This window comes from Prionailurus viverrinus, chromosome A1 (genome assembly GCF_022837055.1).
Source record: "Prionailurus viverrinus isolate Anna chromosome A1, UM_Priviv_1.0, whole genome shotgun sequence".
NCBI classification, from domain to species: domain Eukaryota; kingdom Metazoa; phylum Chordata; class Mammalia; order Carnivora; family Felidae; genus Prionailurus; species Prionailurus viverrinus.
In genome coordinates, this window is record NC_062561.1 from 19,177,838 (window position 1) to 19,192,410 (window position 14,573).

A 14,573-nucleotide genomic window follows, 5' to 3' on the forward strand; every position below is an offset into this window, starting at 1 on the left:
GACACCATATACCTACAATGTGGGGGAAGAGTAAAAATTTAGTGCTTTTAGAATGGGTTCAAATTCAAGCAACCATCAACTTAATATAGACTGCTATATGTATAAGATGTTATATATAAACCTAATGGAGCCACAAACAAAAACCAGTAATAGATATGCAAAAAATAAAGAGAAAGGAATCCAGGTGTATCACTAAAGAAATCCAACTAACCATGAGAGAAAAAGGAAGACAAGAAACGAATACAACAATAAAACCACTATAAAGTAACAAAACGGTAGTTAAGTACATATGTATCAATAATTACTTTGAATGTAAACAGACTAAATGCTCCTGTCAAAAGACATAGGGTGATGGAATGGATAAAAAAAGCAAGACTCATTTATTGGCTGCCTACAAGAGACACATGTCAGAACTAAAGACACATGTAGATTCAAAGTATAGGGATGGAAAGCATTTGTCACACAAATGAAAGTGGAAAGAAAGCTGGGGTGATAATACTTATATTAGACATAATAGATGTTAAAACAAAGACTGAAAAGAGACAAAGAAAGACATTACCATAATCATGAAGGGAACAATTCGACAAGAAGATATAACAATTGTAAATATGTATGCATTCAACATGGGAGTACCCAAATACATAAAGTAATTCATAACAAACACAAATTAATTGATAATAATTCAGTAAAAGTAGGGGACTTCACCACCCCACTTACATCAAAGGACAGATAATCTAAACAGAAAATCAAATAAGGAAACAGTGGCTTTAGTCCAGATGAATCTAAAAGATCTTTCAGAACATTTCATTTCATCCTAAAACAGCAGAATACACATTTTCCCCAATAACACATAGAACAGTCTCCAGAATCAATCCCAGGTTAGGCCACAAAATAAGTCTCAACAAATTAAAAAACACTGAATGCATACTATGCATTTTTGACCACAGCACTAAGAAACCAGCACATCAACCACAAGAAGAAATCTGGAAAGAACACAAATACATGGAGGTTAAATAACATGCTACTAAACAATAAACAGGTCAACCAAAATAAAATCAAAAAGGAAATTAAGAGGGGCACCTGGGTGGCTCAGTCAGTTAAGTGACCAGCTTCAGCTCAGGTCATGATCCCCAGGTTTGTGGGTTCAAAGACCCACAATGAGTTTTGTGCTGACAGCTCAGAGCCTGAGCATTCTGTATCTCCCTCTTTTTCTTTCCCTTCCCTGCTCATACTCTGTCTCTCCTTCTCTCAAAAATAAATAAAACCTGTAAAAAAGGAAATTAAGAAAGTAGCAGAAAGAGATATTAAGAAAACAGTCCCATTTACAACTGCACCAAAAATAATAAAATAAAATACCTGGGAATGAACTTAACCAAGGAGATAGAAGACCTGTACTCTGAAAACTATGAAACACCTGATGAAAGAGACTGAAAATGACAAAAACAAACAGAAAAATACTCCATGCTCATGGATTGGGAGAATATTGTTAAAATTTCTACCCAAAGCAACCCACAGATTCAGTGCAATCTCCATGAAATTACCAACATTCTTCACAGAACTAGAAAAAAGAACCCTAAAATGTATATGGAATCACAAAAGACCCCTGAGTAGCCAAAGCAATCTTGAAAAAGAATGAAACTAAAGGTATCACAATCCCAGATTTCAAGATATACTACAAAGCTGTAGTAATCAAGAAAGTATGGTACTGGCATAAAGACAGATACATAGGTCAGTAGAACAGAATCAAGAGGGCAGAAATAAGCCCACGATAATACAGTCAAATTAATTTTCAACAAGGAGGCAAGAATATCCAATGAGAAAAGAGACAGTCTTTTTAAGAAATGGTGTTTGGAAAATTTGACAGTTACCTGCAAAAGAATGAAACTGAATAACTTTGTTATTCCATACACAAAAATAAGCTTAAAATAGATTGAAAACCTAAATGTGAGACCTGGAACCATAAAAATCCTAGAAAAGAGCACAGGCAGTAATTTCTGGTATTAGCTGTAGCCACATCTATTTAGATATTTCCCTGAGGCAAGGAAAACAAAAGAAGTATAAACTATTGGGATCACACCAAAATAAAAAGCTTCTGCACAGTGAAGGAAACAATCGACAAACTAAAAGACAACCTACTAAATGGGAGAAGATGTTTGCAAGTGACATATCTGATAAAGGGTTAGTATCAAATATGGTCAAGTAACTTCAGGCCTAGGGCAGGGGCTCCATCCAATATGTGAAGAACTTATACATCTCAACACCAAAAACCAAATAATCCAATAAAAATATGGGCAGAAGACATGAACAAACATTTCCCCAAAGAAGATATCCAAATGGCCAACAGACATGTGAAAAGATACTTAACATCATTAATCATTAGGGAAATGCAAATCAAAGCCACAATGAGATATCACCTCACACCTGTCAGAATGGCTAAAACCAAGTATCTATTGATAGTTGAATGAATGAAGAAGGTGTGGTATATATACACAATGGAATATTGCTCAGCGATAGAAAATAATGAAATCTCGCCATTTGCAACATGGATGGATCTAGATGGCATAGTGCTAAGCAAAACAAGTCAGAGAAAGACAAATACCCTATGATTTCACTCATATGTAAAATTCAAGAAACAAAACAAACCAACAAAGAAAAATGAGACAAAAAAAATAATCAGACTCCTAAACCAGATTCCTAACTAGGCCAGAAGGGAGGTAGGTGGGGGGTAAAGGGGATTAAGAGTACACTCATCATGAGGAGCACTGAATAATTTACAGAATTGTTGAATCACTATATTGTACACCTGAAACTAATATAACCCTGTATGTTAATTATACTGGAATTGAAAAATTGAAAAGAAAAAATGAGACTTTGTATGGTGGTAATTAATATCTTAGGACTGTGAAAATAGTAAGCATCAAGGTTTAAGTAATGGTCTTTACTTTTCCCTAATCCCAATAACTAACAGCCTTTTGTGGTGGCATTTATTTCACTTTAACTTCAGTTTATTAAGTACACATCCCTCTTACTCCATCTAAATGCCTGATTCTCAAGTCCTTCCATCACCTCCTTACTTTCACCCATCATGGTCATCTCTCCTGCTTCTCAGACTGGGTCAAGCCCTACAGGCCTGAGGCAGTGGCTGTATCCACTATAGTAGTGCGTTTGAGTTTGAGGGTCACTTCACATAGTGGCAGAGCTCTGGAGGGTATGGGGCAGATTCCAGTCCACTGCCATCATTCTCCTTGCTCCAAATAGGAGTCTCTCCTCACTTGTCACATACTATAAGTTGGATATAGTCCCATCAAAACTGAAATGTTGAAATCCTATCTCCTGGAACTCAGAATGTGACTTTGTCGGAAATAGGGTTGCTGAAGATGTTATTAAGATATAGTCAAACTGGTTTGGGGGGCTCCTAATCCAGTCTGACTGGATAGCCAAAGGAAAAATTTAGACACAGACACACATACTTCACCCATGCAGAGATTAAGGTAGTAACTGGAGCAATGATGCTACATACCACAGAACAGCAAAGTCTGACAGCAATCACCAGAAGCTAGGAGAGAGGTATGCACTAGATTCTTTCTCACAGCTCTCAGAAGGAAACAACCCTGCTGACATCCTGATATCAACTTCTAGCCTCTAAGACTGAGACAATAAACTTCTGTTGTTTAAACTATTCCGTTTTATGATATTTTATTACAGCATCCCTGGCAAATGAACACAGCCCAAGCTAGTAGAATCTCATATACAGCAATCTGACAGCTTTCCCAAGAGTTTTGGCTGCTGGTAACTCAAGACAGGAGGGCCTGTTCCTCCTCTAACCAATTATATAAAAAAAAATGTTATATACAGAAGTTGATATTGCCAACACTTTAGAAAGAGTGTCCAAGAAACTCTGCACTGAATATCTTGTATTTTTACATATACATATACTGTACATATACATATACATGTACACACACACATACACACACACATACCACCTTTTACTGGTGACTTCCTTATCAGTTACTGATGTCAATTTATTTCGATCAGAACTAAAGGATAAAATGTATCTGATCAAACACCATGTGATCCCTTACTTACTTTTTTTCATTCAAATTAGCTACAATTTATCTACACTTGATAATGTGGTTGAAGCCTCAAAAATTCTTACGTAATTTGGTTATCTGGAAAGAAGTATTTCATTTTCCCCCAGAAATGCAGCTTTATATGGTAGAAATGAAATTCTTAAGCTTGTACAAGAATCATTCATGGATAAAGATTTAAAAACATTTCTTTACTACGGAACTGAACCCCAGTGTTTATGTGCCTTTTGTGCTTGTGTTTATTTCAAATTCAACTATATTTTCATGCTTCATGAAGTTTTTCTTGCTCTTCCACTATGGGCAAGTAACTTCAGGCCAGAGCAGGGGCTCCATCCAACATGATGGTGAATTTGGGTTTAGAACAACTAGCCTCACAAGTAGCAGAGCTCTGAAGGGTGATGGAAAGATCTTAGGTCTCTTAGCTCCTTTATTTTCTGCTGAGGGTGCCTCTGCTCCCTGTCCACTGCTTTTGCCTATTTGCTTCCCAGTAGTATTCTCTCCTCCCTTGTTCCACACAAGTAGAATGTCATATACAAACACTGTGATAATTTCCCAACTGTTTTAAATTTTTTTTAATCTTTTTTATTTTTGAGAGACAGAGTGCAAGCAGTGGAGGGGCGGAGAGGGAGAGGGAGACACAGAATCTGAAGGAAGCTCCAGGTTCCGAGCTGTCAACGCAGAGCCCGACGAGGGGCTTGAACTCAGGAACCGCAAGTTCGTGACCTGGGCCGAAGTCGGACACTCAACCGATTGAGCCACCCAGGTCCCCCAGTTTCCCAAGTGTTTTGACTGCTAATCCCCAACGCTCACAAACAGACCTATAATAAATGTTCTCCCTCTTTGATCTGTTCCTTCTTTTTCTATTTAGATCCAAAGCAGACAAAAAATTACATACAGAAGCTAACAAGCTATCATGAACAAGCCCTAATGCCACTGATGCTTCCAAGTGGTTTTCCCACCCAGATGACAGAAAATCAACTCACCTATTGTTGATATTGTGTCCAGAGGACACCAAAGAGGACATTGGAGTGTTGTTATGTCTGCCAAAGGGAAAAAAATACACAAAAAATAAAGTCAGATGACGTGGAAGGAAATCACGCTCTTTCCTGAAAGGAATTTCAGATCCGAAAAGTAAATCACACATCACAAATCCTGAAGAGAGGTGAAAGAAACTGAAGCAACAGCTTTGAGTTACCACAGTGTAACCTATAAGCCAGCCTCCAGTGTGTGTGTGTGTGTGTGTGTGTGTGTGTGTGTGTGTACACAGGTACATATTTACTGAAAATAGAAGCAGCAATGATGATTAATATCCTTGCTTCTTTCCCAATTTCTCTGCAATTCTGGAAACTGCTGAATAAATTTGGGAAGAGAGACAGACACACAGACAGACAGACATGAGAGTATATGGATGGGGAGGTGGATCCAGGTAACGGTTGATGAAAGGATACAGATTTAATGGAAAGAAATGCCCAAACAATGAGAATTTCAATGGCAAGGCCAGTCCCTAGTTGCTATTTGGTAGGGTAGAAACAAGAATATGCCTAAATTATGTTCACAAACGTTTCTTGAAAGTGGAGCACATCATCAGAATGACTTTTCTTGCTGTTAATCCTTTAACAACTTTTTTTAATTAAGGTGTAATTGACATACATTATATTAGTTTCAAGTGCACAACTAATAATTTGTTATTGTATATATTACAAAATGATCACCATAGTAAGTCTAGTTAACATGTGTCACCTTAGAGAATTTTTTCTTGTGATGAAGACTTTTAAGATTTACTCTCCTAGAAACTTTCAAACATGCAATACAGTATTATTAACTGGAGTCACCATGCTGTATAGTACATCTCTATAACCTGTTTATTTTATAGCTAGAAATTCGTAGCTTTGGACCCCCACCACCCAAATAGAAGAAACAATCAATGAATTCAAATACAGGGCAGTGCAATTCATCTAATCAGAGAGAAAAAAAAAAAAGAATGAAGAAGAGTGAAGATAAAACAATGATAAAAAAAATCTTAGGGGCACAGCAAAAGCAGTACTAAGAGGGAAAGGAGTAGCAATATAAATCTACCTCAAGAAACAAGAGAAGCTCAAATAAAAAAAATATATCCTTACACCTAAAAGAAACTAGGAAAAGATTTTAAAAAGCCCAAGGTGAGTAGAAAGTAGGAAATAAAAACTATCAGGGAAGAAATAAATGGCATAGAGACTAAAAAATATATATGTATATGTATATGTATATGTATATGTATATGTATATGTATATATGTGTAAATATGTATATGTATATATGTGTATACATGTATATACATTGTGCCTGTGTTTATATATCAATAAAACCAAGAGTTGGTTCTTTGAAAAGATCAACAAAATTGACAAAACCTCAGCCACCCTCATTAAGATAAAAAAAAAAAGAAAGAGAGAGAGACTCAGTTAAAATCAAACAAAAGGGGAAAACTGACACCACTGAAAAAAACAGAATTATAAGAAAATACTATGAAAAATCACATGCCAACAAATTGGACCACTCAGAAGAAATGCATAAATTCCCAGAAACATACTATTTTCCAAAACTGAATTGGGAAGAAATAGAAATCTGAACAGGCTATTACTAGTAATGAAATTGAATTGGTAACCAAAAAATTTCCCCCAAATTAAAGTTCAGGCCAACATGAATTCACAGGTGTATTCTATCAAACATTTAAAGAAGAGCAAATTCCTATTCTTCTCAAATTATTCCAAAAATAGAAGAGGACAGAAAGTTTCCAAATTCATTCTATGAGACCAGCATTACTCTGATACCAAAATCAAAGACACCACAAATAAAGAAAACTACAGGCCAATATCACTGAGGAACACAGATGCAAAAGTCCTGAACAAAATGTTAGCAAAATCACATTCAATAATACATTAAAATGATCATTCACCACGATCAAGTGGACTTTATTCCAGAGATACAAGGACGGTGCAATATTCACAAATCAATCAATATGTTACATCAACTTAACAAAATGAAGGATAAAAACCATCTGATTTTCTCAACAGATGTAGTAAAAGCATTTAACAAAATTCAACATCGTTCATATGAAAAACTCCCAACAAAGTCGGATTAGAGGGAATATGCCTTAACATAATAAAGACCATGTACGAAAAACCCACAGCTGACATCATAGGTGAAAAATTGACATTTCCTCAGAGATTGGGAATTAGTCAAGCATGTCCACTCTCACCACTTCTACTCAACATAATAGTGGAAGTCCGAGCCACAGCAATCAGATAAAAGAAAGAAAGAAAGCAAGGAAATAAAGGAAACAAATAAGAGACATCCATATTAGGTAAGGAAGAATTTAAACCGTCACTATTCACAGATGGCATAATACTATACATAGAACTCAGAGAGACTCCACCAAAAAAAAAAAAAAAAAAGCTATTACAGGTAATAAATGAAGTCAATAAAGATCCAGGATACAGATTAACACCCAGAAAGTCCTTGTCTTTGTGCGTGTGCTCCCTAATCCATCCATTAAATACAAGTCAGAAAATTATAAATTTGATAACATATTTGATGGTATGAGGAGGATCTAGAGAGATGGGGGAAAAGGGTATGTTCCTTAACTTAACCAGAATTGATGATTAAATCACTTATGTTTCGGACCAGAATATTTGAAAAAATTTAAAATAGGCCCCATGATTTCTGTTTAGCATCTTGCTTTGGATGTGAAGTATGCACACATGGAGTAATTAGAGAGCAATTTGAAGCAGTGTGTGGACACAAGAAGGAGATAAATCTCTACGCTGGGCATAAATGGACTGTGGAGACAAGAAAGCAACAGAGGGAAAGACAATCAGTTGTGCAGGAAACACAGATTACTGAGGAGATTGAGAATATTGGAGAATGAAATATGAGCAAGAGCACAGAAATGGGAAATAGGTGATACATCAATGCGCCATTGGTAGGCACGTGTGCCATTAACATAGAAGGTCCAGAGAGGACCAGGCCTTGAGTTTTTTACCTCAAGATGCTCACAGCCAAGCAGGGGGAATAATATGCAAACCACTCATTATAGTATCAGTGGTTAGTGAGGATAGAAGGAAAGTAAAAACTTGTCTGGTGGAGGGAGTCTGGGAAGGCTTCTCTAGGGGGAGATAAAATTTGAAGAAGGAGACAGGAACTTTCAGGCTAAGAGAATACCAGATATAGTTGGATGGAAGGGAGATCTCTGGTGGGAAACAATCTTCCACGTACTTTGAAATCTAGTATCAATTATTTCTAAATTTATCAAAAGACCTACTACTTTATGAGACTGTTGCACAATAGCTTTGAGACTTCACATTTCAAGTATTTGTGAAAATTGCTAACAATTCATCAAGTATAATATAAAAATAATTTTGGGGCACCTAGGTGGCTCAGTCAGTTGAGTGTCTGACTTTAGCTCAGGTCATGATCTCGTGGTTCGTGGGTTTGAGCCCCATGTTGGGCTCTGTGCTGACAGCTCGGAGCCTGGGGCCTGCTTCGGATTCTGGGTCTGTCTCTCTCTCTCTCTCTCTCTCTCTCTCTCTCTCTCTCTCAAACATGAATATTTTTTTTTAATGTCCATACTAACCAAAGTAATCAATAGATTCAATGCAATTCCTATGAAAATACCAACAACATTTTTCACAGAACTAGAGCAAACAATCCTAAAATTTGAATGGAACCACAAATGATCCTGAAGAGACAAAGCAATCTTAAGAACAACAAAGCTGAAGATAGCACAATCTAAGATTTCAAAATATACTACAGAAGGAAACAATCAACAAAACTAAAAGGCAGCCTACAGAATGAGAGAAGATATTTGCAAAGAACATATCTGATAAAGGGCTGGTATCCAAAATCTATAAAGAATTTATCAAACTCAACATCCAAAAAACAAACAACCCAGTGAAGAAATGGGCAGAAGACGTGAATAGACACTAATCCAAAGATGACATCCAGATGGCTAACAGACACATGAAAAGATGTTCAACATCACTCATCATCAGGGAAATACAAATCAAAACCACAATGAGGTATCACCTCACACCTGTCAGAGTGACTAAAATTAATAACTCAAGGAAACACCAAATGTTGGCAAGGATGCAGAGAAAGGGGAACCTTCTTGCACTGCTGGTAGGAATGCAAAATGGTGCAGCCACTCTGGGGAACAGTATGGAAGTTCCTCAAAAAATAAAAAATAGAACAAGCCTATGATCCAGAAATTGCACTATTAGGTATTTACCCAAAGGATACAAAAATGGATTTGAAGGAGTACATACACCCCAATGTTTATAGCAGCTTTATCAACAATAGCCAAACTATAGCAAGAGCCCAAATGTCCATCAACTGATGAAGGGAAAAAGAAGATGCGGTATATGTATATATATATATATATATATATATATATATATATATATATATACACAATGGAATACTACTCAGCTATCAAAAAACAACAATGATATCTTTCTATGTGCAATGATGTGGATGGAGCTAGAGTGTATTAGGCTAAGCAAATGAAGTCAGTCAGAAAAAGACAAATATCATATAATTTCACTCATATGTGGAATTTAAGAAACAAAACAGATGGACATATGGGAAGGGTGATAAAAAGGGAAGAGAAAGAAACTAAACCACACACTCAATGATAGAGAACAAACTGAGGGTCCATGGAGGGAGGTGGATGGGTGATGGGCATTAAGGAGGACACTTGTGATGAGCACTGGGTGTTGATGTAAGTGATGAATCACTGAATTCTACTTCTGAAACCAATATTGTACTGTAAGATAATTAAATAACTAAAGTAAATAAATAAGAAGATAAATAAATAAGAAAAAAGCCAAAATATACTACAAAGCTGTAGTAATCAAGACACTATGGTACTGGCACAAAAATAGACACATAAACCAATGTAGCACAATAGAGATCCCAGAAATAAATCCATACTTATAGGGTCAATTAATCTACAAGAAAGGAATAATATGCAATAAGGAAAAGACCATCTCTTCAACAAATGGTGCTAGGAAAACTGGACAGCTACATGCAAAAGAATGAAACTGGACCACTTTCTTACACCATTCACAAAAATAAACTCACAATGGGATTAAAGTCCTAAATTAAGACCTGAAACTACAAATATCCTAGAAGAGAACATAGACAATAATTTCTGTGACAATGGCCATAGCAACAATTTTCTATGTGCTCAGACAAGAGAAACAAAAGCAAAAATAAACTATTGGAACTGCACTAATGTAAAAGCCTTGTGCACAGCAAAGGAAACTATCAATAAGTCAAAAAGGCAACCTGTTGCATGGGAGAAACAAATGTTATGACTGATAAGGAGTTAATATCCAAAATATATAAAGAACTGATACAACTCAACACCCAAAATAATGAATAATCCAACTTAAAAAGGGGCAGAAGACATGAATAGGTCTTCTTCAAAGAAGACATACAGGTGGCCAAAAACACAGGAAAAGACACTCAAGGTCACTAACCATCAGGGAAGTACAAAATAAAACCACAATGAGCTATCACTTTATACCTGTCGGAATGCCTAAAATACAAATGCCAGGAAATAACATGTGTTGGTGAGAACATGGAGAAACAGGAACCCATGTGCACTGGTGGTAGTAATGCAAATTGGTGCAGCCACTGTGGAAAACAGTATGGAGTTCCCCCCACAATTAAAAATAGAATTCCTGGGGCGCCTGGGTGGCACAGTCGGTTAAGCGTCCGACTTCAGCCAGGTCACGATCTCGCGGTCCGTGAGTTCGAGCCCCGCGTCAGGCTCTGGGCTGATGGCTCAGAGCCTGGAGCCTGTTTTCGATTCTGTGTCTCCCTCTCTCTCTGCCCCTCCCCCGTTCATGCTCTGTCTCTCTCTGTCCCAAAAATAAAAAATAAACGTTGGAAAAATAAATAAATAAAAATAGAATTCCTATATGATCCAGTAATTCCACTATCAGTATTTACCCAAAGAAAATGAAAAGACTAATTTGAAAAGATATACATATTCCTATGTTTACTACAACATTATTTACAATAGCCAAATTATGGAAGCAACACAGTGTCCACTGACAGATGCATGGATAAAGAAGATGTGGTGTATATATACAATAGAATATTATTCAGCCATTAAAAAAGAATGCCATCTTGTCATCTGCAACGACATGGAGGACCTGGAGGGTATAAATAAGTGGAAAAAGTCAGAGAGAAACAAACACCATATAATTTCCCTCTATGTGGAATTTAAGAAACAACACAAAGAAAAAAACAAACAAAAACCTGGACTCAAACACAAGAACTGGTGGTTGTCAGAGGGGAGGTTGGTGGGAATTTGAAACAGATAAAGGGAAGTAAGAGTACACTTATATTTGATGAGCACTGAGAAACGTATAGAAGTATTGAATCGTTATATTGTACACCGGACACGAACACTGTATGTTAATTATACTTGAAATAAAAAAGTAAAGGGGGCGCCAAGGTGGCTCAGTTGGTTAAGTGTCCAGCTCAACTCAGGTCATGATCTCACAGTTTACAGGTTTGAACCCCGTATCAGGCTCTGTGCTGACAGCTCAAAGCCTGGAGATACTTCAGATTTTGTGTGTGTCTCTCTCTGCCCCTCTCTCATTCGTGCTCTCTGTCTCTCAAAAATAAATAAATATTAATTTTAAAAAAAATAATAAAGAATTAATAACAATCTCAAACTCTTCCAAAAATAGGAGGAAATACTTTCAAACTATTTTAAGAGGCCAGCATTATCCTGATACCAAAGCCAGATAAGGACATCATAAGAAAAGAACTCCACAGGCCAATATTCTTGATGAATGTGGATGCAAATTTCCTCAGTAAAACATTTGCAAACTGAATAAACCAATATATTAAAAAGATCATACGCTGTGTCTAAATGGGATTTATTCCAGGGATGCAAATATGGTTCACTATCGGCAAATCAATAAATGTAATACATTACATTAATAAAATGAAGGATAAAAAACATGATCATCTCAAAAGATGTAGATAAGGCATTTCACAAAACCCAATACCCTTTCCATGATTAAAAACTCTCAACAAACTGGATGTAAAGGGAATGTACCTCAACATAAATAAGTCCATTAACACACAGCTAACATCATACTCAACAGTGAAATTATGAAAGCTTTTTTTTTTTCTAAGATCAGAAACAGGACAAGGGTGCCCACTGTCCCCACTTTTATTCTACATTTCACCAAAAGTCCCAGTCAGAGAAATCAAGTAAGAAAAAGAAATAAGAGGCATCCAAACTGGAAAGGAAGAAGTCCAACAGTATGTATTTGCAGATGATATTATCTTATGTAGAGAAAACGCTAAAGAGTCCACCAAAAAACTGTTAGAACTAATGACCAATTTTATTGTTTGAATCAAAGTTGTAGGATACAAAATTAACATATAAAAATCAGTTGTGTTTCTATAATACCAACAACAAACTATGGGGAGTAGAAATCAAGAAAAAATCTTATTTACACAAGGGTTAAAAGGAATTAGATACTTAAGAATAAGCATAACCAATGAGGGGAAAGATCTGCACATTGAAAACTACAAGACGCTGATGAAAGATGTTCAAGAAGACATAATTAAATGGAAAGATATGCTGAACATGGTGGAGAAGTAGGGGGACCTGAAGCTCCCTCGTCCCTCAAACACAGCAGTATTGAGGTGAGAAGACTTGGAATTCTAGGAATCCTGGCTACAGACTGACAGAAACATCTCCAGGGGCCCACGGGGACAATGTGATGGGCCCTAGGTGCATGACTGAAAACCGGGAGAGATAAAATGGGCAGCATAGGAATGGAGGGGAGGGATCTCCTTCTGTGGAGACAACAGAAAGAGAAGGAGAGGCTGTGGAAGTGTAGGATTACATTTGGACAAGAGAAAAACCACAGACTGGGAAATGGAGAAAGAGCTAATTTCTCATTGTGAGGCTTTTTCAGCCCTGTTCGTGTGCCTGGAGAGGAGGGGAGCCAGCCCCAGGCATGGTGGCTAGCTCCCAGGAGCAGTAGAAGAGAGCAATTCTCTCCCATGAGTGCTGTGAGAAGAAGGCAAATAACCATTCCAAGGACAAAAGACCCTGCAGGCACCGGCCAGCCAGAGGCCCTTAGTCAGCTGGCTGGCAGAATGACAGTACCCTGGAACCAGGGTGCACGGAGAAGGATCCTTTAAGGCATCAGGATTTGAATCCCAGCAAAGCACCTGGGAAGCATGGGAGACTGTGGAGTGGAACAGAACTGGCCCACTCAGGCCACTGTGAAAATGGCCTGAACAGAGTGGTTTGGGACACCCAGGGTGGGGAGGAGAGACAGCGGTGTCGCCATTTTTTTTACCCATCACCAACAAGGTGGGGTTTCAGGGAATGGACAATGGGCCCGCAGTGGAGGTGGGACCACTTACCCCAAACCATGCCCCCCCTCCCCGTGCCTGGTAACTGCATATCTAACAGGCAAGATTGACACTGACAGAACCAGACAGCCCCTCCTCCAGACCAGCACAGCCACCAGTTCCAAGTCACCATCAGATATCAGCCCAGTGGTTTTGCATTCTCTGATTTGATTCTTGGTCAATTCTTGTTTTATGTGTGTATATACATATATATATGTGTGTATATACACACACACACACATTTTTTTTCTTCCTTTTCTTCCTCTTATTTCTTCCCTTCTCTAGTCTGGTTGTTCTGTTCTTTGGTTTGTTTAAGCAGACTTTTTAAATCTATTCTTTTTACACCTCTTCTGTATCTCCTTCTTTATTTTCCTCTCTCTCTCTCTCTCTCTCTCTCTCTCTCTTTCTCTGGACTAATCTATATAGTTTCTCTGATTTTCTGCCTGCTCAATTTTTTCTTCTTTTTCTTTTCCCTGCCTCTGTCATTTCTCTCTTTGTATGGGATAAGGCCTTTTCCATCACCTCCCCCATCTTATTTAAACTTTTCCAGATATACTTCAATGAAAAATCAAAGCACACCTGGTGGAAGGTTCAAACCACCACTACGAGTAGGGAGATAAAGCAACCAGAGTCATAACAACAGAGAGCATGAAACACACTCCAAAAACACCTCCTAAAGAGCCAAGCCCTGAACAGCATATGATCCCTTTTTAATATAGTAGTGATCACAGGTGCAGGACTCATAACAAGCTATTAAAACACATAAGGGACAGAAAATTAGCCAATATGATGAAATGGAAGAATTCTCAAAAGAAATTCCAGGGATAAATGACAGCTAGAGAATTGCTCAAAACAGATATAAAAATATAACTGAGTGAGAATTTAGAATAACAGTCATAAGATTAATAGATGGGCTTGAAAAAAGCACAGATGACAGCAGAGAATCTATTACTGCAGAGATCAAAGACCTAAGAAATAGTCACTACAAATTGAGAAATGTTGTAAATGAGGTGCAAGATAAACTAGATGCAGTGACAGTAGGATGGA

At 37.4% G+C, this 14,573-nt stretch overlaps 1 protein-coding gene across 8 annotated transcripts in view; it reads right to left on the reverse strand.

Annotated features, from left to right (window-relative positions):
• LOC125173614 (phosphatidylinositol 3,4,5-trisphosphate 3-phosphatase TPTE2-like) overlaps positions 1-14,573 on the reverse strand; it is a 171,052-nt gene that overhangs the window by 130,912 nt on the left and 25,567 nt on the right. For all 8 annotated transcript variants that reach the window (XM_047872981.1, XM_047872974.1, XM_047873017.1 and 5 more), the window contains one exon: positions 5,075-5,131. In XM_047872981.1, coding sequence (XP_047728937.1) covers positions 5,075-5,131 — 57 coding nt within the window. The remainder of the gene's footprint in view (positions 1-5,074; positions 5,132-14,573) is intronic.